Source organism: Psittacula echo (genome assembly GCF_963264785.1).
Source record: "Psittacula echo genome assembly, chromosome: 8".
Classification (NCBI taxonomy): domain Eukaryota; kingdom Metazoa; phylum Chordata; class Aves; order Psittaciformes; family Psittacidae; genus Psittacula; species Psittacula echo.
In genome coordinates, this window is record NC_137744.1 from 13673890 (window position 1) to 13700791 (window position 26902).

Sequence of the window (26902 nt, forward strand, 5' to 3'; positions counted from 1 at the left end):
CATTGCTGTGGCTTTGAAAGCGAGCCAAGTCCAACAAAAGCAGGTTGGGAAGGGGTTTGGAGCGGGAGGTGGATGTGCCGGATGGGGCAGTGCATGGACACAGCCCTTCTGATGGCAGTCCTGGGTGGCATAGACAGGGAGGGAGGGGGGATGTGGGGTGGTACTGGCACCCCTGCTTGCAGCCTCCCAGCACGTAGCACAGGAGGTTTGCAAGGATGTTTACATGTTAGATTGGCCTTGCTAAAATAAGAGACCTAAAATGCACTTTATCATGTGTCCCCCCCCACCCCTATTCCCAGTGCCCACCCCAGCCACTAGCCCAGCTGCTGGCCAGCAGTGGGTGGCTGCTTGGTGCCAGGCACTGCCTCTCGGGTAGAGCCATGTTTTCCAGACATGCTCCAAAGGACAAAATCCCATAGTCCCTTTTTGGGGTTTGCTTGGTCCCTGCTTGGTCTGCCTCCAGGCTGGGGGGAGGCTGAGTCAGGGCAATGGGGTTTTTGCCTTCTATTGTCACTTATTCGTAAAGAAAGAGATGAATAAATAAATATCTTTATTCAGGTTGATTTGTATTTGTTTACCTCAGTGTTAGCCATGACCTGTGTTTTTGAGACCCATTTGGAATTGAGGGTTGCTGGTGGGTTTGGTGCTTACAAGAACACAGATGTGTGAGTTGTTGCTGACGAGCAGTGGGTGGGAAAGTGACTGATGCCACCTGTGTCAGGTTTGGGCTCCAGTGTCGATGTCAACCTATTAGTCATTAATGTTCTGAGGCTTTCTAGTAGACAAGCACCTATATACTATATTTCTCTATACAGGTATACAGATAGATGCATTTTTAACATACACATTATGTGCATGTATGTGTATATCTATATAAAAATACATATATATAGGCCACACAATTCCAGACCTCTGAAAACACAGGCAGCTTTAATAAATAAAAAGTCTTGCACTTTTAGCATATGTGTACATATAAGCTAAAGCCTGGTGGGTATAATCAGGCTGGTTTGACAAACACAGTGAAAAGTTACTGTATATATTGTATATACTCCACATAAAAGAAAATAAGGAAAAAATCTTAGTATAAATCTTGTTTTATTTTATATGATGTCAAATATAGATACCTTTATAAATGTTACTATTCTTAAAAGTATTTTGTAATGGGAAAAAAGGAAGTGTCTTATGAAGATGAAAAGTAAAGATTTTATTCTTGTCTTGAATCTATGTCCCTGCACAGCTCCATTGAATGGGAACCTGTGCATTTTGATGAGCTTTAAACGGATTGTACATAGCATTTAAAAAAAAAAAGAAAAGAAAAAAAAAAGGAAGAAATAAACTAATACTTGTAAGAGCTCTTACACAAAGTGTGCTGTTGTTATTCCCTGGGTCCATTGGGGATCAGGAGCTGCAGGTGTATGAACAGCTGAAAGGATGGGGCTTAAGACAGAGGCTGGGATTTCAAGTGCCAAAGCAGTAGGGCAATACATAAATTAGAAAGAAAAAGGTGTCAGAGTCAGTGTAGACATGTCTATGCACTGTAAATGTTTTAATTTGGATGCAAATAATGAGTAACAGGACTCTTTCTGGGCTAACTCACTTGCTGCCATGGCACTGAAGCAGACTTGACTGTACCCATGGCTAAACTAGTCCCAGGCTTCAAAACCTGGGTCTCCTCTTTGGTTTTCCTCCACTTGTGCAGAGGCTGGCATCCTAGCATGGCTTTTTGCTTAGCCCTTGCTTTGGAGAACATTGACTAAACTTTAACATGGCTTTAACATGACCAGTGCTCTTGAAGGAATGTCAGAAACAGCCCATCCTGAGAAATAATAGTGCCTCAAATATAGATTTTTATTTTTATTTTCTTAAGTGAAACAAATTTTTAACACCCCATTTGTCTTACAGTACATCAAGATACAATACATGGTATAAAAGCCAACCTGCCAACACAAACTAGTGTTGCCTTCTTGGTAAAGTGACAAAGCTATAGCAAAAGAAAAGAAAAAATAGCCTATTTTTCTGGAAACAAATTGGAATATTACTTTCTGTTTTAGTCCAATTGCAATCACAATCAAGACCCCTGTATGGTACAACAGATGAGCAAGTTCTAACAAAAACCAACACACAGCTACTTTTCTGTCACTACGGCAGCAAACTTTTCTAAAAATACATTATTCTAGCCATTAGAGTGATAAACAAGGCTGTTGCTTTAGGAATGGATGGAAACACAGCTTTTTCTAAATCATACGGCAGTGACCACTTTAATGACCTGGGAAATGCTACTGGTTGAGTTACAAGCAGTTCTCCCTGACATGGTAGAAAGCGCTCATATTTTTATTACTATTAGCTGAGCTGTTCCCTTACCTCATGTATCCAAGCCCTCAACTCAGCGCACAAAGAGGTCAAGCAGACTCTTGGATCACCAAGAGAACACTGCAGGTCTGCTGGTCACCCCCCAGGCTGACAATTACATCTGACAAAAGGCACCTTACATGCACAACGATGCTAGGAATGGCCTACCCAGTAGGAAGGACTGTGCAGCCACTGAGGAGGTTTGAGGGTAAAAAACCATGGCATAGCTGCCAAGTCACACTGGTGATGCAGCAGCAGGTAGTGCAATTTTAAAACTATAAACACCATCCCTAGTTTTAGCAATCTCTATCCTACCTACAACTATGTTGAACTGAATGCACATTCGTTTATCACCTATGACTGAACCTCCCAGAAAAATAAAACAATTTCATGGAAATGGTTCCAGAAAAAAGCAACACAGATACGTGAAATGACACATCAGTACTCAACCACACTGCTTCCTGTTCGTGAATGAACTGCTCAAAGTTCAAACAGCACTTCTAAAAACTTCCAAGTTACAATCTGAATGGAAAGTCCCACCCCAGGAAATAGCTGAGTAATTCTGGGTCAGACGCTCGCACCCAACCAGACTCCCTGCCAGCACTTCTGCATAACTCCTGCTACATGTGGCAGCTGCCCTGCCACAGAACTGTGCACACTGACAATGATCCCATGCAATGAGATGTGAATCTAGGCTCATATTTGCATCACCAGGAACTTCAGATGGCCAAAGCACTGTATCGCGACTCTGACAGCGACTTACAGTCAAGGGCTTTAAATTCAAAGAATCACCCTTTAAAGCCTTCAAAGCCCTGACAGGGCTTTAAAGTCAAGGCATCACCCTTTAAAGCCCTGAGAGGGCTTTAAAGTAAGTCAAGGCATCACCCTTTGGGGCTGAAGAGAGGGGAGAAAAAGCTTCTATTGCTCTCGCTTCCCCAGTCCCAGCTAAACTGGGTAATAAATACATGCAAGCTTAGCTCCGCAACAGGAAAGGAGCTAGCCCTTATCTCCAGATTTACTCAGTCACAAGCAAAGCACAATACTATGGCACACTGTGGAAGCAGCCCAGCACATACATCTCTGCGTCACGCTTGTAGGAAAGAGCTGGTGTTTGCTACATTAGACCTCCCCAAAAGATTGGCCATGATCTATAGCCTCCAGAAGGAAGAATCTGCCAGTCAGGCAGTTGCTCAAGTGCCACCAGCCTGCTGGAAGCAACCTCACTCCATCCTTGCCGAGGCTGGATGCCTGGCCACTCTGACTGCTCTGGCTGGATCAACCTGCAGGTGTATTACAGGAACAATGTAAGGACATTAACCTTTTTGGAAAAAAATGTACGCAAATTGAACAGAAAATCCACACAGCTAAAAGTCAGTGTTCCCCTACATAACCTAACTTCTCACCTTAAATCTATTTATTTTTTAATATATATATGCTGGTAATCTCTCTTTATACATAGATATGACAGCTGACAAGGGCTACTACACAAGTGGTAATGACCCTACAGTCTCTCAGACTGACACTAATAGAAAACAGTATTTTAAAAAGGTGCTCAGTTCTGCACAACCAAACCAACTCACATCACAAGGCCACTGTATTTTCCAGGTTCCCTCAGTACAGTCTTATGTACTTAGAAACTCAACATTTTGGCTTTCAACAAACAAACGTTACTGAGTTTCATATCTCTGTGCTACCTTGCTTAGCAAATAGTTCATAGCTTTACTTGAAACTAACAACATCCCTCATAAACCTTCAAAAGCTTTTTGGATGGGCAGCTGCAGCTGTCCTCATGGGGCTCCATTAATTTTGGCACAGCTATTTGCAAAATAATTCACTGAACAAACCTTATCTATGTCCTGGACTAGAACAACATCACCTGCTTTGTATTTCTAAAACATTATGAAAACAGTGAGTAAATACATTTTAAAAGTAACACAGTGTTGCCCTACTTTGCCTCAGAAACAAATCCATATAAATGGATAAATTAGTTTTTTCTATTTTATGCATAAAAATACAAATCAGCATTATATTGTACCAAGTGTTAATTATTTTGTGAAGGCTTCTGAAAAAACCTTCCTCATTTCTCACATAAATGATACAGTTTTTGGAGTTACTGTTCATTCAATAAAACTTTATTTTACATTAATACCTGAGAGTATGGGGGAGAGTAGAAGAAATAACTCACAAATTCATTGTTCCTGGTCAAAACTGTATTCTTTAGAAGCAGCACGGGAACTTCAACACCAATTGCAATGTTGGTATTTCATCAAGTGCTTTTAACACAAGCCAGAATTTCATTTTATTCTTCATTCATATTAGTATTGCAAGAAAAGCATCAGTGAATGACACCATTCCCATCCTGCTGCTTTACAAAACATATGCACAGTATAAAAATAATGCTGCTCTGCAGAGGAGGATTGTCATACAGGCTTTAGAAACAGCCTTTCTTAACTAGTTTAGCAGAATGTCCCATTTTATTTTGTTGTTGTTAAAATAGAAGCTCTTACTTCTTTCTTTAAACCCATTCTAGCACCAGCTACCACAGGTTCAAGGCCAACCTTTATCAGCATTAATGCTAGGAGAGCTTGCCTGATGTATAATTTTTTACATATTACAAATGTCAAGTCAGATTCCAGAAAATATTCTTGTTGCTGTGAATCATGCAGACAGATAGAAAACATTACAGCAGCAATAATCCACAGAGCTCCAGAAAAGAAAGAATAATTATTAGATTGAGGTATGGACTCAGGGTAGGCAAAGAAGCAACTGCAATGTTTCCCACTAGCAGTTCAATAATCAGCATTCAGCTCACCATGAAGCAGCTAAAGATGGTCTGTGCTTGGGCTTTCCAAACACAAGCAAAACTATACATTTCATCAACATGCTCCTCAGAAGCCAACAATGGCTCCTCTTGGAATATGAATGACAACCACCACGTGGTCAGACAGATTTAGCCATCGCTTCCCCTTGATTTCAACAATCTATACTAGCTTTTGCATCCATGTGCAGGCTGGCTAACCAAACAAGCCTTCATCCTCTTCACCTGTATTGTAGGAAGACTGGTATGAAAGTAGGAAAGAAAACTCACATATAGGCTGATCTAGAAGAGCAGGAAAGCAGTTGTTGCAAAAACTGAGATGTGGGCTGGGAGAACGGAGTCTGCAAACTGCTGACAAGAGGCTGGAATTTGCAAGAGTCCAGAAGCATCAGTAACACCAAAGCAGAGGAATTGAGAGCTGGGCAACTTTCTTCTCTAACCTCATGCTCCTGTGCCTACCATAGCCTCTATTCTTAGTCTTCACCCTGCTTTGATCCCAGTCCACATGCAGGTTTGGAAATAACTAATTAAACTAACCTGGAAGACAACCTCTAAGCTGTCGATATTCCTTTTAAGTAAAAATGGCTGGAAGTCATTCCTTTTATCACAGTAATAGAAATTGTGTGAGAGCACACGCTCTAACAGCTGTCATTCAGACAGGTCTGCAATACGTCACAGCCAGTATTTCCAAGCAATGCTGCATATTTTAATAACATGGTAAAGACAGTTTATCATTCAGTCCTTTCTTGGAGTGAAACTTATGAACAATGCAAAAAAGTGATTGTGCTTCAAACTATTTTTATTTACACTACTTACCAGTAATCTGATATTTAAAGCTAACTCTTCAAACTCCATTCCGTTTGTAAACACCAGACACAATTTCCATAGCAACAACCTTCATTTGTAAGCACTTTATGTGGTTAATTCAGTCAAAGGTAAAGAAAATTAGATTCTGGTTCTTGCTTTAAGCTGCAAATTTTTAGCACTCTCTATTTTAGCTTTTATGTCATGAGGTTTCTCAAAAAATCTCACAAAGGCTGGCTCATTTAGTAAGGATGCCAGAATCTGTTCAAAGGCAAAAGACCATTCATGGTTCCCTCTCAAACTCTGTGCTCTACTGCCTTCAGTCTGCCCAGAGCTGCTTTCCTCCTGCCCTTCTCTGGGGATTTCAGCAGGCACCTCCATAATGGCTACTGGACTTTTGACTGGTGATGTGGGACTCTGCAGTCTTCTCACAGCTTCTTCCATTTTCAGCAAGAGGCTGGTAACCACCGCTATAGCCCGATATAACAGTTCCTCCTCAGGATCCCCATGGAACAGATTGTACAGAGTTTTGGAAAACTGGATGAACTGAGACTACAGAGAGATACAGAGGAGACTATTCAGAGAACAGCAACACAACAGTCCTCTTTCACTGCACACTGTGATCTTAGTCCTGTGCCTGCTGCTGCTAGGCATTTGGATCTAACAACAATATGGGTGTGGAACAGCCCTGATAAACTTAAGTGTGTCTGAAAGTCCCTCTCTTCATAAGCTTACAATTACAGCACTTCAAAATACCACAGTCTAATGATTAATGTGAAGGTCTGAAATATAAGTGAGCCTATAAATCCTTTAGAAAACTATTAAATGAACACAACATATAAACAGCACTCAAAACCAGACTTAAATAAGACTCAGACAGTTTACCTGATTCATTCTTGGCAAATCCTTAATGTTTTCTTCTTTTTTAAGAAGTTCATCTTGCCACTGCTTCAGATATGCCTGAATATCAACCTTGCCCTTCCCTACTTAACAAAAAGAGAAAAACAAAAACTAAAACAAAAGAAGTGAACAAACAAGAACTAAAAGCTTCCCATGAGGGATGATAAGAAAAAGAACTGGCATCCCCAATGTCATTCCTTCTCAGCAGAGTGGTCAGGCCAAGCACTAAACAGGATCAGCATTTACATTACCCCTTTGCTCCCCTGGCTATACTTATAAAGCGGGTAATGTTAGTGCTACACCAGAGATGATGTTACTCAGTGTCACTACACACTTTCCCAGCTCTACTCCCACAAAACACACAGTTGCCAAATGTCTCCAGGATTCTTTACCTTTTTCTGGGCTGCTCTTCAAAGAGTCACTCTCAAGAGTATCCCCAATGGATGAAACTACCATTTAAGAAGAGAAAAAGAAGAAAGAGTTATTTATTTGAGAAAGGAGGACCAAAAATTCCTTTCATCAAAAAATCCTTCCTTAAGGAGCAAGACCCTCACTATCCCCTGCCATCAGTTGTATCAGGTAAGTATCTTCATAATGTTCATGGCCTTTGTCCTAAGCAGTGGTAAGAACAGTACCCATGTATTACAGATAAGGTATTTTTGGATAGTTTTTAAAAAACAAAAAGGATCTGTCATCGAAAGAAGTAAAACCACAAACTTTCCAGAGTATTTCATCAACTCCAGAAACCTAGACACCACAAAACTTCTTTCAGCTTACTCAGTTTAAAATGGAAGCAAAAGATTTTGAAACGCTTGCTACGTGCCTCAGAATAATTATAGATTTGGATATTTTATTTCTTGAGGTAGCAAATACATCAATATTTGCCTTGACTGCAAAAGTGAAATGGGCTTCACTTCAAAAACCACTGCAACAGCTGCATGCTATGCTGAAAAATGCTGAACAGATACATCTGCCTATTTCCTGTTTCCAACAGCTGGGGCCTTTGAATGCAACCATCAGACCAGCTATCCACAAATTCTGTGCTACTTCATGAAAATTTAACTACCTACAGAAGATCTTCACAGAGGGTTCTGGTTAGCAGTGACACAATCTACTGGATTTTCTAGTTTTCTGAAGAGAGCTCCCCATTTTCACCATGAGATTATTAATAAGTTCCTTCCAATATTCTGCAGGCAAAGCCTCACACTCTGGAGCTTACCACTGAGTTGGCTGAAGTGGATCAGTTCTTCTTTTGAAAGATCACCACCTTTGGAAGGACTCAGAGATTCTACTTCAGTAAAAGCTGCAATAAATAGATTAATAAAGTGGGCTTGGGGCTTCAAAGCATTACCAAAGCAGTGATAAAAAGCAAAAGCTTTGTACAGACTATGAAGACTATGGTCACTATGAAGAGAAATGGTGTTGGAGCAGATTAAGTCCTTCTCAAAGAATACATAATTCTGGAAGAAATGCACATCTGTATTAAAACTATTGGACTGTACTGTAGCCAGGACTGCTGACAAAAGGAAGAAAAGTAAAGCTAAGGGAAAAAACCCATGCAAAGATGACAAAAGCCAGGAACAGCCCTCCCCAAATGCCAGCACCTCCCACTTACCTGGAGGGATATGCAACTTAAAAAGAAACTTGAGCTTGTCAGTGAAGCTTCCGTTATACATGATATCTGTTTGAGGAAAGAAGCAAGACAGGCTGTTCAAATAAACCAAACTTTGAAACACTCTCTTAAACTAAATAAATACAACCAAGGGTAGCTGGAACTGGACATGTGTCTTACCTCACATGGACTATAATTAGAGATTAAGCTCAAAGGAAGGCAGTCTCACCTGCATCTGAGCCTGAGGTTTGCCTACACTGAGGAAAGAACACTAGTAATATCTATGACTTATTAAGTTAAACCACAGCACCAAAAAAAAGTATAGCACTAACATCTTCTCATTAATTTCTCTTAAATTTTTGTTTCCTGAACAATACAAATTTGAAAACAAGATTAAAGGAACAGAGTGGTAAGTCAAGAAAACTTTCAGTTCCCCAGAGATACAAGGCATTGGTCATCCTGCATGATCTGTGCACAAGACAGCTTACTATGAGGAAGCATTTATCATCTACCAAACAGGCTGGGCAACGAGATGATGCCATTTCCTGTCTGATATTTGGTGGTAAAACCATATTTAAATTTAATCTCAAATAGGAGATTGTTCTCTAGGGGATTAATGTCTCAGGAAAGATACTAGTTTGTAAAGCCTTGTGTTAGCTAGTCATAGAATCATAGAATAATTAGGGTCCCATGGTAAAACAGACACAGAAAGTACAGTTCCATAATATAAAGCCCTCATCATTTACCTCAGTAGTGTAGCTCCCACTCGCAAGCTTATCAATACACTTTTGAGCAGTTTGCTTGCCATTTAAGTGATCTTTGCTTTTAATGTCACATGATAAAAATCAGACTGTTTGACCCTAAATTCAGAGGCTAGTTTCCTTAAGCTCTATATATAGTGTATGGAAGGTGATACACCCCAGGACTACTCCCTCCCTTGTGAATGTGCTACATGCATGTGTTGTTCTCATACCAAGAACACAGGCAAATTGTTTGAAGTTTATAAGGCCATCAGAGCTCTCATCCATCAGTCTGAATGTCCACAATGCAAGTGAGTCTCTGTTTGCACAGTGTGACCAGGGGCTCAAGAGATGACAGAGAACCCTGAACTGTTGGCCATCAATCCGATACTGCTCCAGATATGGCAGACTGGCATCATGATGTTGCAAGACAGGACTATTTACATTCCAGTAACACGAAAGAAAGTGCTCCCTCTGCAAAGGAAAGAAAAAATGTTAGATTTTGTGAAAGAACAACTCTCTCTGGGTAAAAGATGTGGGAAGTTAACTATGTAATTTGATTTAAAGCTGGCATGTAAAACATATGCTGAATATGGCTTTTATCTCAATTTGTTAAAACTATTTCACACCCACAACACAGTCCACCATTAAGATTGATGTTTGGTAAGTGAAGAAAACGGCACATTACCTTGAATAATTCATAAAGCTCTTCAAGATCACTAGGACTGAATTTTACATCCTGGGACACAACACGTAGCTGAAACAAAATTAAGAGAAAACTAATTAATGAGTCTTGCCTTTACGGAATAAGCCTGTAGAATAAAGTTATGAGAGACTTAACCTTACATTAAAAGACACTTGAATATTCCAGGTTTTGGCATATTACAATTATGAGTAAGAATAAAACTTCTTTTTAAAAGGAATCGTAAAATTATACAGTGAAAGAAATTCTCCCAAAAAAAGGGAGCTTAAAGCAAGTCACATTACTTGCATACATAGAGCCTACACTATGAAACCCAGGAGATAAAACTCAATTATTTATAGTGATAGAACATATAACTTCCTTTATAATGGGCAAATCACTGTTTAGCTCTCAACAGTGAAGCTGAATTGTCATTTTTTAGATAATAATAAAAAAAATAACAGCTTTTTAAAACAAAGTTTTAGCTACAAGACCAGGTTCCACCTTCACAGTATGTTTTGTAAAATGAAATACAAGTTATCACATTAGCACAACTAACAGCATTTAATATCAGTCATACTGATTTACTAGAGAAAGAAGCACTGCTCGTTAAATAGACTAGTATTATCATCTGATTTTAGAAATAAGCCACTGAAGAAAACAGGCAAACAAAGGAAGCACCTTGCAACCTCCACTTTCATTCAGGAGTATGAACTTAAAAGGATGATCTTGGCAGCTGAAGAACTACGACAGAATGCAAGCATTACCAGCCATCCACACACACCACAGACAAAAAGCAACCCTTTTTGAATGCATCATGATAACCTCTTCAGTGATTGATTCCCAGATTCAGGTGATCAATCGTTTTACTGTAGCAGTGTGGACATTTCATAGTGTCCTAAGCCTCTAAGAGAAATGCATTAACAATTTCACAAGAGCAGACAGAAATTTAGGTCAGCCTGTTCCAATCAATGCTAAGTGTCAGAGATATACCAGCCTTTAGAAGTTGTCTGTGATGGTGTTACTTGTAATGAGACCAGAAAGTCATGCTGTGATTCACAGACTGAAAACATCACAGGCCAAACCTCAGTTAACAGATGCTCTGCAGACGTGAGGGATTTCAGCGTAGAAAATTATATACTTGGCCCTGCTAAATGCAGCTCTTCTAATTTTCCAAAAGTGAACATATTTTATCAAAGCAAAGGGTTTAGCTCTTCCAAGTCACTCACCACATTCTGCTTAGTTGTAGCTTCTAACGCTTGGATCACATAAAGCCTGTTCCTGCAACGCATGCTCTCAACATCTTCATACCGAATATCGCCATATCTCTAAGAAGAAAAGCATTAGTCCATGAACTGCTGTTGCTAGACATATATAAGCAGATATTTTTATCTTTCTTGCATCTAAGTTCAATACAGGTATGACACAAAGGAAAATTCTAGAAACTCCAAGCAAAAAAATCACTTATTAAAGCACCAACATTCTCCCTAAACAGTTTAACTCTTAAAAGGACAAGTGTTTCAGAGAGTGATGGAGAAAGAAACTGGAGTAGTTCACTGTGTGGGAAGACAAAAGAAGGGATTTTACCAAGGGTCAGTCCTACATCTGCTATTGAATGGTGACTACTGCTGCAGGGTAGTAAATTCTAAGACATGTATGTCGTCAGGCCTTGAAGTTCACTCTAGTGAACTTTAGATATCATCTGAAGTAATGTGTGAACTGTTTCTAGCTACCCCTGGAATTTCTGAAGGACAGAGAAAGTGTCTGAACATTGGAGCAGAATGAATGTATCTTATTTAAAGAAAATTAGGATGTAGAGAAACCCTATAATGAGCTGAAGCTTTTGCAGATGCTCTTTTGTTGAGGAGTTTTAAGATTGGACATTTATCAAGGATGATCTGGGTGTATGCTGGACAGGGAGCTGAATTGGATGACCTGTGGACTGAATGACCTTCCAGAACTGTATTTCTATGTTCCTGTGAAGACCACTACCAGCATACTTCTGATTGGAACAAAGAGGAAACAAAGAGAAATCACATCTCTGAGTCATAACTCATTCACTGGTCTTGCTTCTAGGCACTGATATTGCACAATGGCCTCAGTAAGAATATAAACAAGATGTATAATCTGTCAATTAGTGTGATGTGATAAAATGTTACACATTCTTCCATTCACCAGTTAAACATGACTCCTTCATATCTGATTAGATTGCCAAAGAATACATCTTGCATTGCGCCTGAGTCATAAAGGCATGAAACTGAACATCATTTTAAAATTCACTTAATCTCATTTATCTTATGAATACCCAGGCAAAGCAAAATTAGCACAAAGAACATTTCTGTTCATTTATTCACAGTTTGTAACTAGACCTATCTGGAGAATGACAACTCTCCATTGCAGCAATCTTCCCATTTCGAAATTTGTTTATTTCCATAGTGATATGAAGTAAAACTCTTTCCCAAAACCCAATTGTGTTGAAATTATCTGTCTGTTCAAAATGGGAAGCAGGAAATTGACTCTCACTTTGTATCAGCAGTTCCCAAACAAAGGGTTGTGACACTAGCACTGAAGAAATTCAGTTTTAACTGAAGATAAAAATTTGCATCCAAAAAAGGGGCTCTGAGATAGAAATGGGGATATGGGCCCAGAAAAGGGCTGTCAACTGGCAAGTGGGAGATTCAGGTTCAAGGATATGCCCAAGTCAAAGTTCAAAAGCCATATCAAATCAGAGGCTATTGCTTTGGTCCAGTCACCTGCCTGCAAAGGCAGGGGAAGAAGAAAGTGAGTTTCTTTTGTTCTGTCTTTCAGTAATGATTCCACCTCTGTGAAAGCTTCAGCTTAAACTTCAGATGCAATATATAGCACTTCACTATTTACCATCTCTGTTCGTTATTCTGCAAGTATTCATTCTCACTATGACAAAAAAGACTTATAATAGTTTGCAACTCTTCTTTTAAGAATCTTAAAGTATTTTAAAAACATCCTTCTTCAATATACATTTCTGTGAAACAATACTGACAGCAGAAACACAGAGTTTTTGTAGGACTAGTCCAATGCTAAAAAGACACTCCAAGACACCTGAATTTCTGATTCTTGTCTTTGTCCACCCCACTAAAGGCAAACCCCTCTTCTCAGTAAAAATCAAAAGAGACAGTTCCTAAAGTATACACATTACAGTTAGTTAATCTTTTCTAAGTCAGTTCAGGTGGGCTGAGCAGAAACCTATCTACAAATGGATTAATACCCTGATACAAACCACAACAAGGAAGTAAATGCCTCATGAAAATCTGAGGACAAAAGGAGGAGAAGCTAGAGCTATTTCCTCCCCCATGCACAGCTGCAAAGCTAGACGCTGCAGAAATCAAACTTGCAAACTGAAAGTGCTAAGAGATTGTAACAGGTCTTCCTCACAAACACATCTCTAAACAGCCATTTAACCCATACAATAAACTACTCAAGTATAGAGTTTCATGCATGAGTTATGTCAATGTTACCACTATCTGCAGTCTCAAATTACTAAATGAAAGGGCTGTTTCTGCTGTACCTTGTCATTTAGTTGACATACTAAAAGTGAATGAGGGATGGCATTACAAGACCTGTGATGAACCTAGAGAACTCCACTTAGGACAGCCTCGCAAGTACATTCCAGGCAGTCAAAAAAACCCAAAACAACCCACAACCAAGCCTATCTCACAAACTACAAGGTTTTCAAGGAGGCCGGCAAAATACGGAGCCCAATTTCTACCAATCTAGACAGATTTTCTGCTCTCGTTGTACAAGGCAGCTGCACTATCTTTCAGTAGCCCATGCAATGCAAACACTGCATGGGATGCAAAAACATACCCACAAGAACACATACTTCGTTTGACTCTCGGATCAAATCAGTAATGTCCACCTTTGGATGGTCACTCTTTGTATCGCTGAGGTTGGAGCCCTGCTGCACAGCTGGAGGCAAAGGACTGTCTTTGTTAGTGACACTGTCAAAGAATCTGCACAAAGCAAACACACAAGAAATCTTCAGGAATCTATTTTTCACAAGAAAACAGTAACATCAGCACCTACTGAAGAAGCGTGCAGAGAATAAGAAATATCAAAGAATATCAGCATGAGTAGCACAAATATGCTGTAATGGTAACAAACATGGTAACTGCCTAGCCAGAGAAGATTGTACAGCTTCTAGCCTTGGGAGTTTTTAAGACCCAGCTAGACAATAACATGGCTGATGAGACCCAGTGCTAGCAGTAATCCTCTTGTGAGTAGGAAGACACACCAAAGAGTTGCCAAGGTCCCTTCCACTGAGCATTCCTCTAAACCACCTAGCAAGCTTGTACTGTATAACTGGGAGAAAGAAAAAGGGGCTTGTCCTGAACCGTGACCAAGGCAATCTTAATTCCCTCAGATGTATAATCCAAGTCATACCTGATCTATTCATTATTCCTACATAACCAGCCTTAACACAACCATTGGGCAAGCTGGCCAATTGCTTTGCCAACATCAAGGAACACATATCTTCAGACTGATAGATTCCTTTTTCTTGAGGAGAGGCAAACTATTGTAATCATTTTTTAAATACACCATCATGCTGCAGGCTGGGTTAACTGTGCAACAGAAGTGTGAAAGCCAGACACAATGGTGAAAGCAGGAGTTCAAAAGGAGTTCATAATAATCATCAAAATCTTGGGTGTCAAGTGGAAACAGCAGCTTGTTTAGTTCTAGTGAAAATTAACATTTCACCACACTTTTAGATTTTAAATGTTATTATATTTGAACCGTGTGAATAGGCTCTTACTGTTAGCTTTTTTAAGTGATAATTATTTAAATGAATACAGCTCAGTTTTACAATAAATACCAGGCGGCATGGCCTCTTACTAAAAAAATTCATTTCCTCATAAATTCTGTAGCTCCTACCCTATTCAAACATGCAGCATTTAAAAGTCTCACTAAAAGGAAACTCTTATTATCAGTTCTTAACAGTCACAACTTGGTGACTTCTATAGCACAGTCATTTTGGTGTTTTAATACTTCATGATACACAATCACACAGAATTTAGGCAGGTAGTGAAGCAACAACCATGCAAGTTTTCTTGCAATATGTCAGTTTAAAATGCACTTTATGTGGCATATTTGAATGTATTCTTCAAATTCTAATACAAAATAAACATCTGGTCATGATTGTCCTCATCACGGTTTTTTTGTCTTATTTCTATTTTAAGCCATTAGCAATAGAGAAGACGGTAGCCTAAACTACAAGAACTGAGCTGTAGAACATGTTGTAGGCAAGTTGATGCCTGAACTGCTTGGAACAGTCTTAGTGTGCTTATTACTTCATCAATAAGGAAAGCCACCTTATACAAATGACATAAACTCCAGGCAAAAATCACATTGCTTTTCCTTTAAAATACACAAAATGGCAATAGTTTTACAAGAACTTTAATGGAGGATGGGATTTTCAGGGGATCCAGGAACACTTTCCAGTCAACTCTTCCAGAATTTTAGCCCAAGCTAAATACTTAACTCCACTGAAGCCTTTGGAAATCTTGGCCAGATGTCATGACTCATCTATTTGCACTTACAGCAGCTGCTACACAGCACATAGGAATAATAGGTACACTGATACCTGTTGAGAACAGTGACTGCTTCTGCATCATCTTTACACATCAGCAGCTTCTCCATGTTGTATTCCAGCACTGCAAGTCCCAGCTGCAAGATTGCTTTTATTCCATCATAGAAGAAACAGTCCACCACATTGACTGCACTTTCAATAGGCAGCACACTGATAAAAAGGGTAAGGAACCAGGAGAGAGAGACCGAGGAGAAAAAAGTCATGTCCATCATGTGGTCTGTCAACTGAGGCAGATGAACCCTGATGAGCTCCTCAAACACTGCCTGATCTACCAAGGCACCTGCAGGGAAAGGATAACAAAACCACCACCCAAATCTTAAAACAGAGAAGCATACTTTTCTCAGAATACCAGCCTGAAATAAAGCCCCTGTCCTAATCCAACTTCACTGTAAAAGCAAAGACAGGACTTGCTGCATGGAACCATTGGCTTCACCCCTGTGTGGAAGCTATGCACTCTATGCATGGGCCCAGAGCCTTGCTGCACGCTGTAAAGTGTGTTAGCACTTCTGTGGGTATGTGACTGTTCACAATAATTCTCCTGACAGCCAATAAATCCTCTCTGCAATTAGAGAGAAACTTCACATCCAATTTTCTTATAGCACATACTCCTGCAAGTACTATGAGATCAAAGACTAAATCTCAAGCTGGAGTAACCTTTTCCTTTATTTAAGCTAAGTTTCCAATAACTAGTATGAATTGCAGTTTTAATTTCAACAAACCAGTATAATAGTCTAATTGACTACTTCCTGAGTAGTTACACTTAAAGTAATGAAATAATCTGAAAACTATATCTACTCCTGATCAAGGAGGACTCGGGACAGTCTCTGTAATCTGCATTTTCTACTTCACAATACTGAACCAAATTCAACAGTTTCTCTCCACTGTTCAACCTTCAGCTCATTCCTTACATTTGTTCTTAATGAATTATCATTTACACTCAATTCTAGGTAGATAAAAAGAGATGCATGTTACCAATGATTCGACGATTGAAATAATCAGGTAGCATCCTTTCACACACAGCAACCAAAAGCCAGAATGCTTCTTCCTCTTTTGCATACAGCAGAAGTACTGATGTCAAAATATTCATTGCCTGTAACATTTAAGTAGGAAAAGAAGCATTTACGAGGAAAGCTGGTGAAAACACAACTGTTGTCATTTGTTAAAATTCGTATTTTTGAAAGCACTTTACAGCATGTTTTTAGAGTGCTAGGATAACCTACCACCATATCCAGTATAAGACTTTCACCTCTATATTAATTAAATACACAACATAGTATTTAAACTACATAAAAATATTTTTAATTGCTACATGTCTAGTAAGACTGCAAACGCATAGATTAAGTGGACATGACAGAATTTATCAACAAATTCAAGTACAATGTAAAAACTTATGCAGTGGGATGAAACAAAGCAAAGGAAGTGAAGCACTGAGCAAGAAACCATTACATATTTATGTGCCTGACTTTATGAGGTGCTACTATACCACCAGCATGAGCTAATATTTAGACAACCAGCACCAAGAGTCTCAAAACTGCTGTACCTGACAATATCCAATCTGGGGATTCCTGAATGCATAAGCTGTAAGAACTCTCCTGAGAGCAGAAATCCCTGTGTCACTTTGAAAAGCAGGATGCTCAGGTAAGGAGCGACGTAAATCTCGTTCAATTTCATCAGTAGCTAAAGTGCATGTTCCTAAGGACTTTTCCACCAACTCAGTATAATATCCAGGGTTGGATGCCATATCATTTACAGCACCTGCCAATACATTGTATTGCACAGTATTAGAGGAGAACAGGAAAGTATCTACATGATTGTCTGCAATTTGTATGAAAAATTTTGGTGACTACTGAAGTACCTCAAGAATCTCCAGATGTTACTGCAGTAATGTATCAGAGTAATTCTACTGAAATTAATGGAATTACTCTGAAATGAATCAGAAAAGCAAAATACAATAAAGCTTGAAGGAAATCTAAATCACTTTCCATTATAAAGTTTATTTTGACTTACTTTTTCGTTTCGCTGGGGGAGGGGGAGCTTCCTTTCACCTACAATTTTGCTCACGTTTTCTGGCAAACACAATACCTTTCCATTTGTAGAGCTGGGAACAGATTAGAAAAACTAGGCAAAGGACCAATATTTACCTAACTGATTCCATAATTTTTATGTCAAACCTTCTGAGACAAGAGATAATTGGTCTGGTAAGAGAAGCATAGACGCCTATGTAAATGCTCAAGTAACACTAGTAAAAATAACCTATGTTCACATACCCTCAAAAGGAACTACCATACTATGATGAATGAAGAGTACAAAATGCATTTCTTACAATAAAGAGATCCTCTGGAACAGCAGCAAGCTCTGCTCAGGGGAACACAGTGAATACAGCTAGCAGATAAAGTCCTGAGTGGCTCCTCAAAATCTGCAGCTTGTTTTCTGAATCTGACACAGGCTTCCTGTATGATCCTGATCAAGTCAATGGCTACCGCTTCTCTAAATGTTTCAGTGAATGGGAATAGAAAGAGCACAGAGGTGTTGTAAAACAGTGTCTTAATTCCCTGGGCCTCCATTTCCTCAAGTTAAGTGCTCTGACACAGGTGTGTTCTACAGAAGAAAGCCACAAAAGCATACTCAGAGCTTGGCAAAGAGATCTTATATGTATAAGAAAGTCCACAATTCCTCTACATCTCACTCCTTAAAGCAAGCAAAACTGCATAGCAAAGACCTGCTGTCAACTGGGACCAAACTGCAAGGAAAATGGGGGAGGGTGTTTAATTAAATGGTACCACTTTAAGAAAGCTTAAATCAAATCAACTGAAACACAGCCCACAAAAATGCTTATCTTGTTAGCAAGTAAAGGTGCTTTGCTGAAATGAACTATCCCCCGGAACAGCACATATTCTTATTTTTCTGTTGGGCTTGTCACAAAAGCAGCCGATGCAGGTTTAATTTGAATCAGAGCAAAATAATACACAAAATTATCCTCTTCATCATTTTAAGTGTCTGTCTTCAAAAAGATTTGAATAAATTGCCAGAGGAAAGAGAATTTTTTTTGTCAGACTGAAGAGCACTTCTTGTCAGACTGCACTCAGTCAGTAAGTAGGACATTCTCATAGTAGAGTCCACAAAATGAATCAATTATACTTGCTAAGCAATACCTGAGAAGAGTAGCCAGAGTTCTCCTCTTAATGCCTCTGGGATCCCCCTCACAACAAGGTCTCGAGTCTTCTTAGTTCGAAACATACTGACACCATGTCCCCGTTCAACAAAGAGGATGTTCCAGGACTGTTCTTTCATTTTTTCTTTCAACTATGGAAAGCAGAAGGCAACAAGCATTAAGTACTAGAAGATTCTCCCCAGGTTTCAGGGAACAAAATCAAATTTTGCTCTCAGTTACATTAATATAAACTGAAAATGACAGCGCTGCCATCCATATTGATATGCGAAATGAACGCTGATAGAAATCAGAGCAAATTCTAACCTGTGCATAGTATAAGTTTGGCATACAATACAATCTGCTACATGACCGAGCATTCTTTAATGTTTTTCGCATTCTTTAAAGTATATTTAATATATTAATTTTATTTTATAAATTCTAAATTAGAATGCCTATACCAGGTCAGATGAAAGGTAAATCTAATCCAGTATCCCATCTGACAAAAAACAACAGTAAGTGTCACAAGACAGTAAGGTCAAGGAAACATCTGCAAAATCCTCCTATGTCCTCTGGAAAACAGAGGCACAGGCAACTCCTGAGGCAGTGTCTCTGAATTCAATAACATGCAGCAGATTTTTCCCTACAAATTGCTTTCTCAACCCAGACAAACCTGCTGCCTTCTAATTTCACCTGAAGCCCCCTTGTTGCCATGTTAAGACAGCAAACAATCACTCCCTTTCACCTTTTTCAGCCACTCCTAAGTTCAACTTTTCATTATTTCCCACTTGAGAATGATTTCAACAGATAAACAGCAATAACGGTATGTAAGCTAGATTTAATTTTAAATGAAGTCATCACCACCTATGTGTAATGTTTATTGTTCACTATTCTGCTAAACTTTCTTTTCTTTTCTTTTGAAATCAGTAGGTAGGCAGCCCTATTTGTTACCTCTAGATTAAACCATTTGTAGCTTGGGCACCACAAAGTGACATAATTATCAAAGGACCACCAAGTACGAGGAATTTAAAGGGAGTGAATGAACAGTGATACAGCAGTAAGACAGCTAACCAGTGCAGGATGCAACTGTGCAGACAAATTCTGCCTTCATAGCTCTCCTGAGGCATTCCAAAAATGCATTGCCAGTGTAATGGATAAGAAAATTCTATATTTGATATAATTACAGATAATTACAGCAGAAAATTAGAGGTACATTAAAACTTCCTCTTGCAAGACTCTCCCAGCTATCTCCATGCAAATATATATATACACATAAGTTTGTATGATGCATACATATAAACAAATCTGCTTGTTGTAACTTGGGCCAATTTTAAAATATCCCATTTTTTGTTGCTGCTTTGTGATAAAACAGCGTAACATTTCTTGGTAAAGGATAAATCAATAGAAGAAAAAATATGAAATTGAATTAAAGCAGTATAGAAGACAACCAGGAACAAGAGGCTGAAGAGAAGGTTCAGATTGCTTACAAGGCTGCTGGGGATGGACTATTCATTAGGGACTCTAGTGACAGGACAAGAGGTAACAGGTTCAAACTTAAACAGGGGAAGTTTAGATTGGATATAAGGAAGAAATTCTTTACTGTAAGGGTGGTGGGGCACTGGAATGGGTTGCCCAGAGAAGCTGTGAATGCTCCATCCCTGGTGGTGTTCAAGGCCAGGTTGGACAGAGCCTTGGGTGACATGGTTTAGTGGGAGGTGTCCCTGCCCATGGCAGGGGGGTTGAAACTAGATGGTCTTAAGGTCCTTTCCAACCCTGACTATTGTATGATTCTATGATTCTATGTGTGAATGGCAGGTTTCTATGTTAGAACTAGATGATCTTAAGGTCGTTGTCAACCTTAACCATTCTATGATTCTACAATTCTGTAAGAAAAAGTATCTGGCTGTGATGATGCAATAAAATCAAGCAAGTGATTATCTGAAAAGTCAACTCACTGTCACAGAACCTGCTTAATTACTCTGATAAATTAATTTATTTAATTTTCAACATGTCTATGAACTGTTCTTCGCTACCATCAATGAAAAATGTACTAACTGATATAGGTGTAGTAATATCCCACAGAAGCTCTACAGGCAAAACAGGTTGCATCCTTTTTTTGCTTCACCATGCTTCATTGCATTATGTTAGTCAACAGATTTGAATCAGAATGGCTACAAATACTAGAAAGCACACAGAGGGATGACATGTGTCATGGTTTAAGCCCAGCCGGTAACTCAACCACACAGCCGCTCGCTCACTCCCCCTCCTTCTTCCCTCTCCCCACTCTCAAAGGGATGCGGAGGAGAATCGAAAGAATGTAAATCCCACCGGATGAGATCAGAACAGTCCAGTAACTAAGGTATAACACAAAACCACGGCTGCTGCCACCAATAATAATAATGATATGGGAAATAACAAGGGGAGAGAATATGAAACTAAAAGGGGAAAAGGAAAAGAAAACTATAAACACAAGTGATGCACAATGCAATTGCTCACCACCCAGCGGCTGATACCCAGCCCTACCCGAGCAGCAATCTGGGCCTTTCAGGTAACTCCCCCACAGTTTATCTACTGGGCATGATGTGCTGTGGTATGGAATACCCCTTCGGCTAGTCTGGGTCAGGTGTCCTGTCTCTCCTTCCTCCCAGCTTCCCATGCGCCTCCTCATTGGCAGAGCATAAGACTGAAAAGTCCTTGATCAGAGTGTTACTTAGCAATAACTAAAAACATCAGTGTGTTGCCAGCACTGTCCTCAGACTAAAGTTGAAAACACAGAACTGCACCAGCTACCAAGAATGAGAAAAAATGTTATAGCTGAACCCAGGACAGTATGATATCAGTGTCATTATTCTCCCAGTTTGTGAATCTTTCCTCAATTTACATGAGCTCCAAATAGCACCAGAAGAGAATCAAAAATCAAGAAAATTTGCAGGAGAATGAAGTCTAGTTGGATTAAGGAGGGAAACTAATAGCTGAAAACACTTATACCCATATAGGTTTTACCTGTAATCAAATATTTATCAACCAGATAGAATCATTTTACAAACCAGCAATTTTCAACAGCATAGAAGCTAACAGTTTGTGCATCTGAACTTCAGCAGGACCAGCCATATAAGTAAAACCTGCTTCACAAAATGAAAACTGGCAAAAACTCTGACAAAATTGAAGTTACAGGCATTTTACCTGCAAAGTAGAAGGAGGCAGAGATAGCAGAAGCAGTGAAATAGATCCTTTGTGAAGTATAAGATTACTAATAAACTATTGATTATGCACCTAAAATGCAACTCAATTTCTCTGAAGCTAAGCAACTGAAGATCAGGTGCTTGAACTCACACGAGGCTAGAGGGCTGAGACAGGGTGAAAATTGCCACTGCATTTTCTGTGCATACAGCAGTAAGATTTAGCATTGTTATCGCAGCTAAAGGTGCTGAAAGGAAAAGTAGATTTTGTCTACTTTTGTCCAACATGCTATAATAGCAGAACTTAAAAATCTGGATTCCCTTTTTCCTGCCTAAAGGGTGTTTATTTTCTGATATTGCTAAGAGTAAAAAATCCATTACCTTCATTTACCCAGTTCTGCTGAAAGACTTAGCTTTAAAATGAAACCTGTCTTCTTGTACACACTATGAAGAAGCAAAAATAAAGATGTCCTACTGCAAAAAACAATTAAAGAAACATTCTCCAGAGCATAACTTTGTTAAGACAGAAGTGCAAAAGAATGCAAGAAGAAATTAAGTTAATTCTCCTCACTCCCAAAGAGTCTGTAGCGACTTTGTATCTTGACAGTTTAGATAGATATGAAACATGTTCACTATCTTAAAACAAGCAGCCAGCTCTTCCCTGAGGGGTGGAAGAGCAGGAAGAATTAGCTCCATGAAGATAAGGCATATCATTATTAAACAGGATGAGTAGAAAATTGAATGGAGCCATGAAGAAGCACTCTGTGGACTCCAAATACATCTCAAACGCAGATAAAAGAAGACTGGCAAAGCTCCAGAGGAAATCAGCACCCTTGCTCGAATACATTTTGAATATACTTCAGTCCTTTCTAATCAGATTCCAGAAACTGTTGGCCATTTTATCTTTTTACCATTTTAGAGTCTAGATTCTCAGCATCCTGAGGATGGTAGACAGTCATTAGGGCTTCTGTACTGACAGTTTTGCTGTTATCTTTCTGACCCATCTTTGATGGTCCCACATCAAAATCTTTCGGGCTTTCGGAGGCAGAACTGGGCGCAACCTTGACAAAACAAAAAATAGTAGTAGTAGTTAAACAATCTTCAAGAAGCAGCACTGACACCAGAAACTCTTTTGTTTCTACACCAGCAGTGTTTATTATATTACATGACAAGTACTAGATGCAGATTTCCAAAAATAAATGAAAAACGGCAATCCTGGCTCTGCAGGGATGGGCTTTCAGGAGGCTGCACTTGAACGGTGCACTTTGCATGCTTTGCCTCTTATAACTGCCACTTTAGAGGCTACTCCAGATGATTTTTTAACATTTTTTTTCCAGGGAAGAGATACAGCCACTATAATAAGTAATGCTTGTTAGGGATATTTTGTCATTACTTTCTTATTTCTCATGCATGAAATTATATACACACAGATTTTGTCACATCTAGAAACAACTTTACAATCATTCCATCAACTTTCTAAGTCAAACAGTAATCTGGCAAAACCAACACAGCTACACATAATTTTACATCAGACTGGTGGACTTCTGTTTTAGTGTGAAAGGTCTAAAAGCAAGAAATAGGAATGTGATTTTTTTAAAGGTAAAAAATAAAAGACTTAGACAACTTGAAATCTAGAGGTTCAGCAGATACTGTTACCCATCCTGTGTTTAGATTCAGGCTTAAATATAAATGTATTGCATTATACAGCGAAACGCTGACAATACATAAACTCTTAGTAAGACTACACAACCTTATTCCTAGGAACAGGTACTAAGAAATCAGAATTAGTAGAGCTGTTACCTCTGTGTTTATGATGTGTTGTGGACTTGAAGTTGCATTGCATTTCATTCTGAGCTTTCCCACAAGCTGCTCAAAATCTCTAACCTCTGTGAAACGAAAAGCTGTTTTTCCTTTGGTACTAATGCTGACTCCTCTGTTGGCTGGATCTGCCTTATCCACCCCTGTGACCTACAGAAGCAAGGATACATAAATTAGGCAAGAAATTTTACCAGCTTACTTCTAAAAGAGAAAACCTGTTAAAAATATATGTGTACATGAAACAGTAGTATGAAGCACCACACAGGCAGAATTAGTAACACTAAAGTTCAGTGGTCTGGAGCTGGTTTAGCACAAGGTACTAAGTATTAAGATAGGTATTTTTGAGATTACCAAAAATCTTTGAGAAGGTTTTCCCAGCTAATCTTATTTGCAAATCTTGTCTCCTTCTACCTGAAGAAGCTGTTACTTTTTGTTCTTACCACCCAAAATCTGACAAAAACCAGCTTTTGCAAGTAATCAAATAAAACAAGTTCCACAAGAATGACTTTCTATTGAGAATACCCTTTCAAAGACAGCTGTCATAGTACATGATAGCCGGAGTTGATTTTAATTGCCACGATGGAACAGTTACAGATTGGAACAGCTAATACACTTTAATAATACAAGTGAGACTATCATGAACAGCTAGCCTGACTGCCACTGCTGATGCTTTTTCAACATTATAGGTAAAACACAAAATACCACTGAAATAAACTAACTCTGCAGTACTGTAGAACAAAGTGAAGGCCTGACAACCCACAAGAATAAATTCAGTCAGCTCCTTTAACACAGGCTCTTATCATTTTTCACAGGCTATGGAAGTCTCTGTTGTTTGCAGGCCTATTTAGAGACAATAAAATAAATTGCTTTACTTTTGGGGGGAACGCCATACGTATTGTTGAAATTAGCTCAGCTCACCCCCCTGTGTCAGGCAGTACATCCACAGAGTATGTAGAGCAATTACAGAACCTGGTTAATTTTTAGGGTATTGTAAAATACATCTGGGGACTGATGAAAAGCTTTCAAGACTGGAAAACTGGAAAGCGGCAATGTCCCAGATCACATGAATTCAAGAAATAGATGAAAAAGCATGGGTTTTTTTTTCCGAAAGTTATTCCACAGTATACCTACAATACTCTACAGAAACATTAATGCTTTACAACATGTGTTCTTTACAATATGGTCCTTATTCAGTCTGTTGACACTATCAGCTGTAATGGCATTAATACTTGTTCACTGATGACCGTCCACTGAATTTCCTATAGACTTTTGAGCAGACAGCACTAAACTGCTGCATATAGAACTGTGCTACTGAGATAAGAAAGAGACATGGCAGAAGGATTACTAATCTTCAAGATCCTTTACCCTTTCCAACTTTTTACTTTTTATCTTGAGTTATCTCTCATTAACTTAATTTGAAGAATTAAGCATAAGTTTTTTCATTAAAACAAACAAACAAACAAACAAGGTATTAAAATACTTGGATTCTGTACTCAGATACAGAAATCAGAGTAAATAGAAAATGGAAAGAGAATACAGGGAACAAAGCAGTTCTATAAACCTACAAATGGGATTCCTATATGCAGTATCCAAGGAAGGGGAAAACATATAATATAATGTAAAGTAAGCAGATTCTAATAAAAATCTATTAAACTGGCATTAAACTACACAACTGCAAAACTACTGTTATAACTGGCTCAGACTCTGCATTACCTCTCTTAGTGGAATGATTACACTGCACAGGCTCCCGTCCTGGCTAGCAAAGCAGATGTAGTTTTCTGAAATGCACATTTTCCCATGGGTGCTGTAGTGACTGAAAGGAACCCATAAGAAGCACTCATGAACTTCCTTCAAGGTCTCTTCTTTGGGTAGCCTGAAGAATGCACTAAAGTGCTCACTGTGGGCACGGCTCTCTAGGCCTCTAGATTAAAAGCAAAACAAAAAAACAGAGTAGGAGAGAGAAAAGAAAAAATAAGTAAGTTTAAAATATCTTTACAAATACAAAGTTAAAAACCCCTTGTGAAAAGATAGTAAAACATCATGCTCTCCCATAAACTGTGGGGTCCATCTGGAGGGTTCAATGTTTTGCTTTAAAAGGCAACAAAGGGCAGGACCACACCTATCTAAACAAACCGATGTATATATATATAAAAACAGAAATAGATTTGCATATTCTTACACAATAAAGCATTTGCTGAATCAGGGCCTACAGGTAGTGAAGAAAAACAAACATACAGCCTAATCTGCTGTGCTTCCTACCCATCAGATTTAAACCATTTAAACCTAACACAATTTTGGCTAAAACTGCTATAAATCCTGTAGCTGAAGACCAACTCTTAAGGTCTGATCACCGCCTGCCTTCATATTGTTACTGCAGAGTAACAATAAATTACAAGGCTTCACATTGCTTTGATTCCAAATTTTAATGAGACATTTGTTTAAGAGAACACCAGCTTTGCTGACATTTACATTATGTCCTTGAAACAAGGATTCTCTTCCCCTTTACCTAAAGAAGTACTGGGCGCAGAGCAGTACACTCTTGGGTAATGCATTACCTCTTGGTGATCTGCAGGGGGTCATGAAGAACTAGGTCATTTTCAAATGTCTCCTTGTCAAACAGTCTCCTTACAGCATAGTTTGCCAGCTGCTCCATGAGAAGGAACGTTTCACTAATGTGTAAAAACATGGAAAAATAATGATCTTCCCCACGGGAGCACACATGAATGCTCTCTGTCAGAATAACATTGGACGTCTTCTCAAGTTTTGATATTTCATCCCAGGAGATAATAAGTTTCACTGAAAATACAAATACAAGCAGATGTAAGTAACTTCTAATTAGCTGCTACCCTTGTATTAAGAAAAGTTGTAGTTGACAGCACTAGTAAAATATAATTAAGCAATATAATTAAATGATAACACACTTGGAAAGTGCTATAAACCGACAAGCAAAAGAATACTCTCCACAATAAAATAATTCCATTAGAAAGAATTTCATAAAAAGGAAAACATTAAAGACATGCCATGTATGAAAATACAAAGTTTACATGACCTTTTCCTTGCTCTTATCTGAAACTGCAAATCACAAGCAAACACCATCATATAAGCCACCCCACTTCAAGAGTTTACCAGTAGGGCTTCTTAAAGTACATTGATCATGTACTGGCATTTAGAGGAACCATGCCCATTAGCTAGGACATTTCCCAACACAAATGAAAATTAGCTTATAAAG

The 26902-nt window shown here is 38.9% G+C and overlaps 1 protein-coding gene across 5 annotated transcripts in view; it reads right to left on the bottom strand.

Moving 5' to 3' along the window:
- Nucleotides 1-913: 913 nt before the first annotated feature.
- TBC1D8B (TBC1 domain family member 8B) overlaps nucleotides 914-26902 on the bottom strand; it is a 39546-nt gene continuing 13557 nt past the window's right edge. For 3 of the 5 annotated variants that reach the window (XM_080624867.1, XM_080624870.1, XM_080624869.1), the window contains 17 exons: nucleotides 26229-26469; nucleotides 25387-25594; nucleotides 23656-23823; nucleotides 22767-22916; nucleotides 18681-18831; nucleotides 17069-17283; nucleotides 16501-16618; nucleotides 15523-15808; nucleotides 13765-13894; nucleotides 11135-11233; nucleotides 9912-9980; nucleotides 9457-9697; nucleotides 8487-8552; nucleotides 8091-8174; nucleotides 7264-7320; nucleotides 6857-6957; nucleotides 914-6523 (listed from right to left, as the gene is read on the bottom strand). In XM_080624867.1, the coding sequence (XP_080480993.1) occupies nucleotides 6113-6523; nucleotides 6857-6957; nucleotides 7264-7320; nucleotides 8091-8174; nucleotides 8487-8552; nucleotides 9457-9697; nucleotides 9912-9980; nucleotides 11135-11233; nucleotides 13765-13894; nucleotides 15523-15808; nucleotides 16501-16618; nucleotides 17069-17283; nucleotides 18681-18831; nucleotides 22767-22916; nucleotides 23656-23823; nucleotides 25387-25594; nucleotides 26229-26469 (2795 nt within the window). In that variant the 3' untranslated portion in view covers nucleotides 914-6112. Of the gene's footprint in view, nucleotides 6524-6856; nucleotides 6958-7263; nucleotides 7321-8090; nucleotides 8175-8486; nucleotides 8553-9456; nucleotides 9698-9911; nucleotides 9981-11134; nucleotides 11234-13764; nucleotides 13895-15522; nucleotides 15809-16500; nucleotides 16619-17068; nucleotides 17284-18680; nucleotides 18832-22766; nucleotides 22917-23655; nucleotides 23824-25386; nucleotides 25595-26228; nucleotides 26470-26902 lie in introns of those variants that run through there. The other 2 variants (XM_080624868.1, XR_013957557.1) reach the window with 2 other exon arrangements.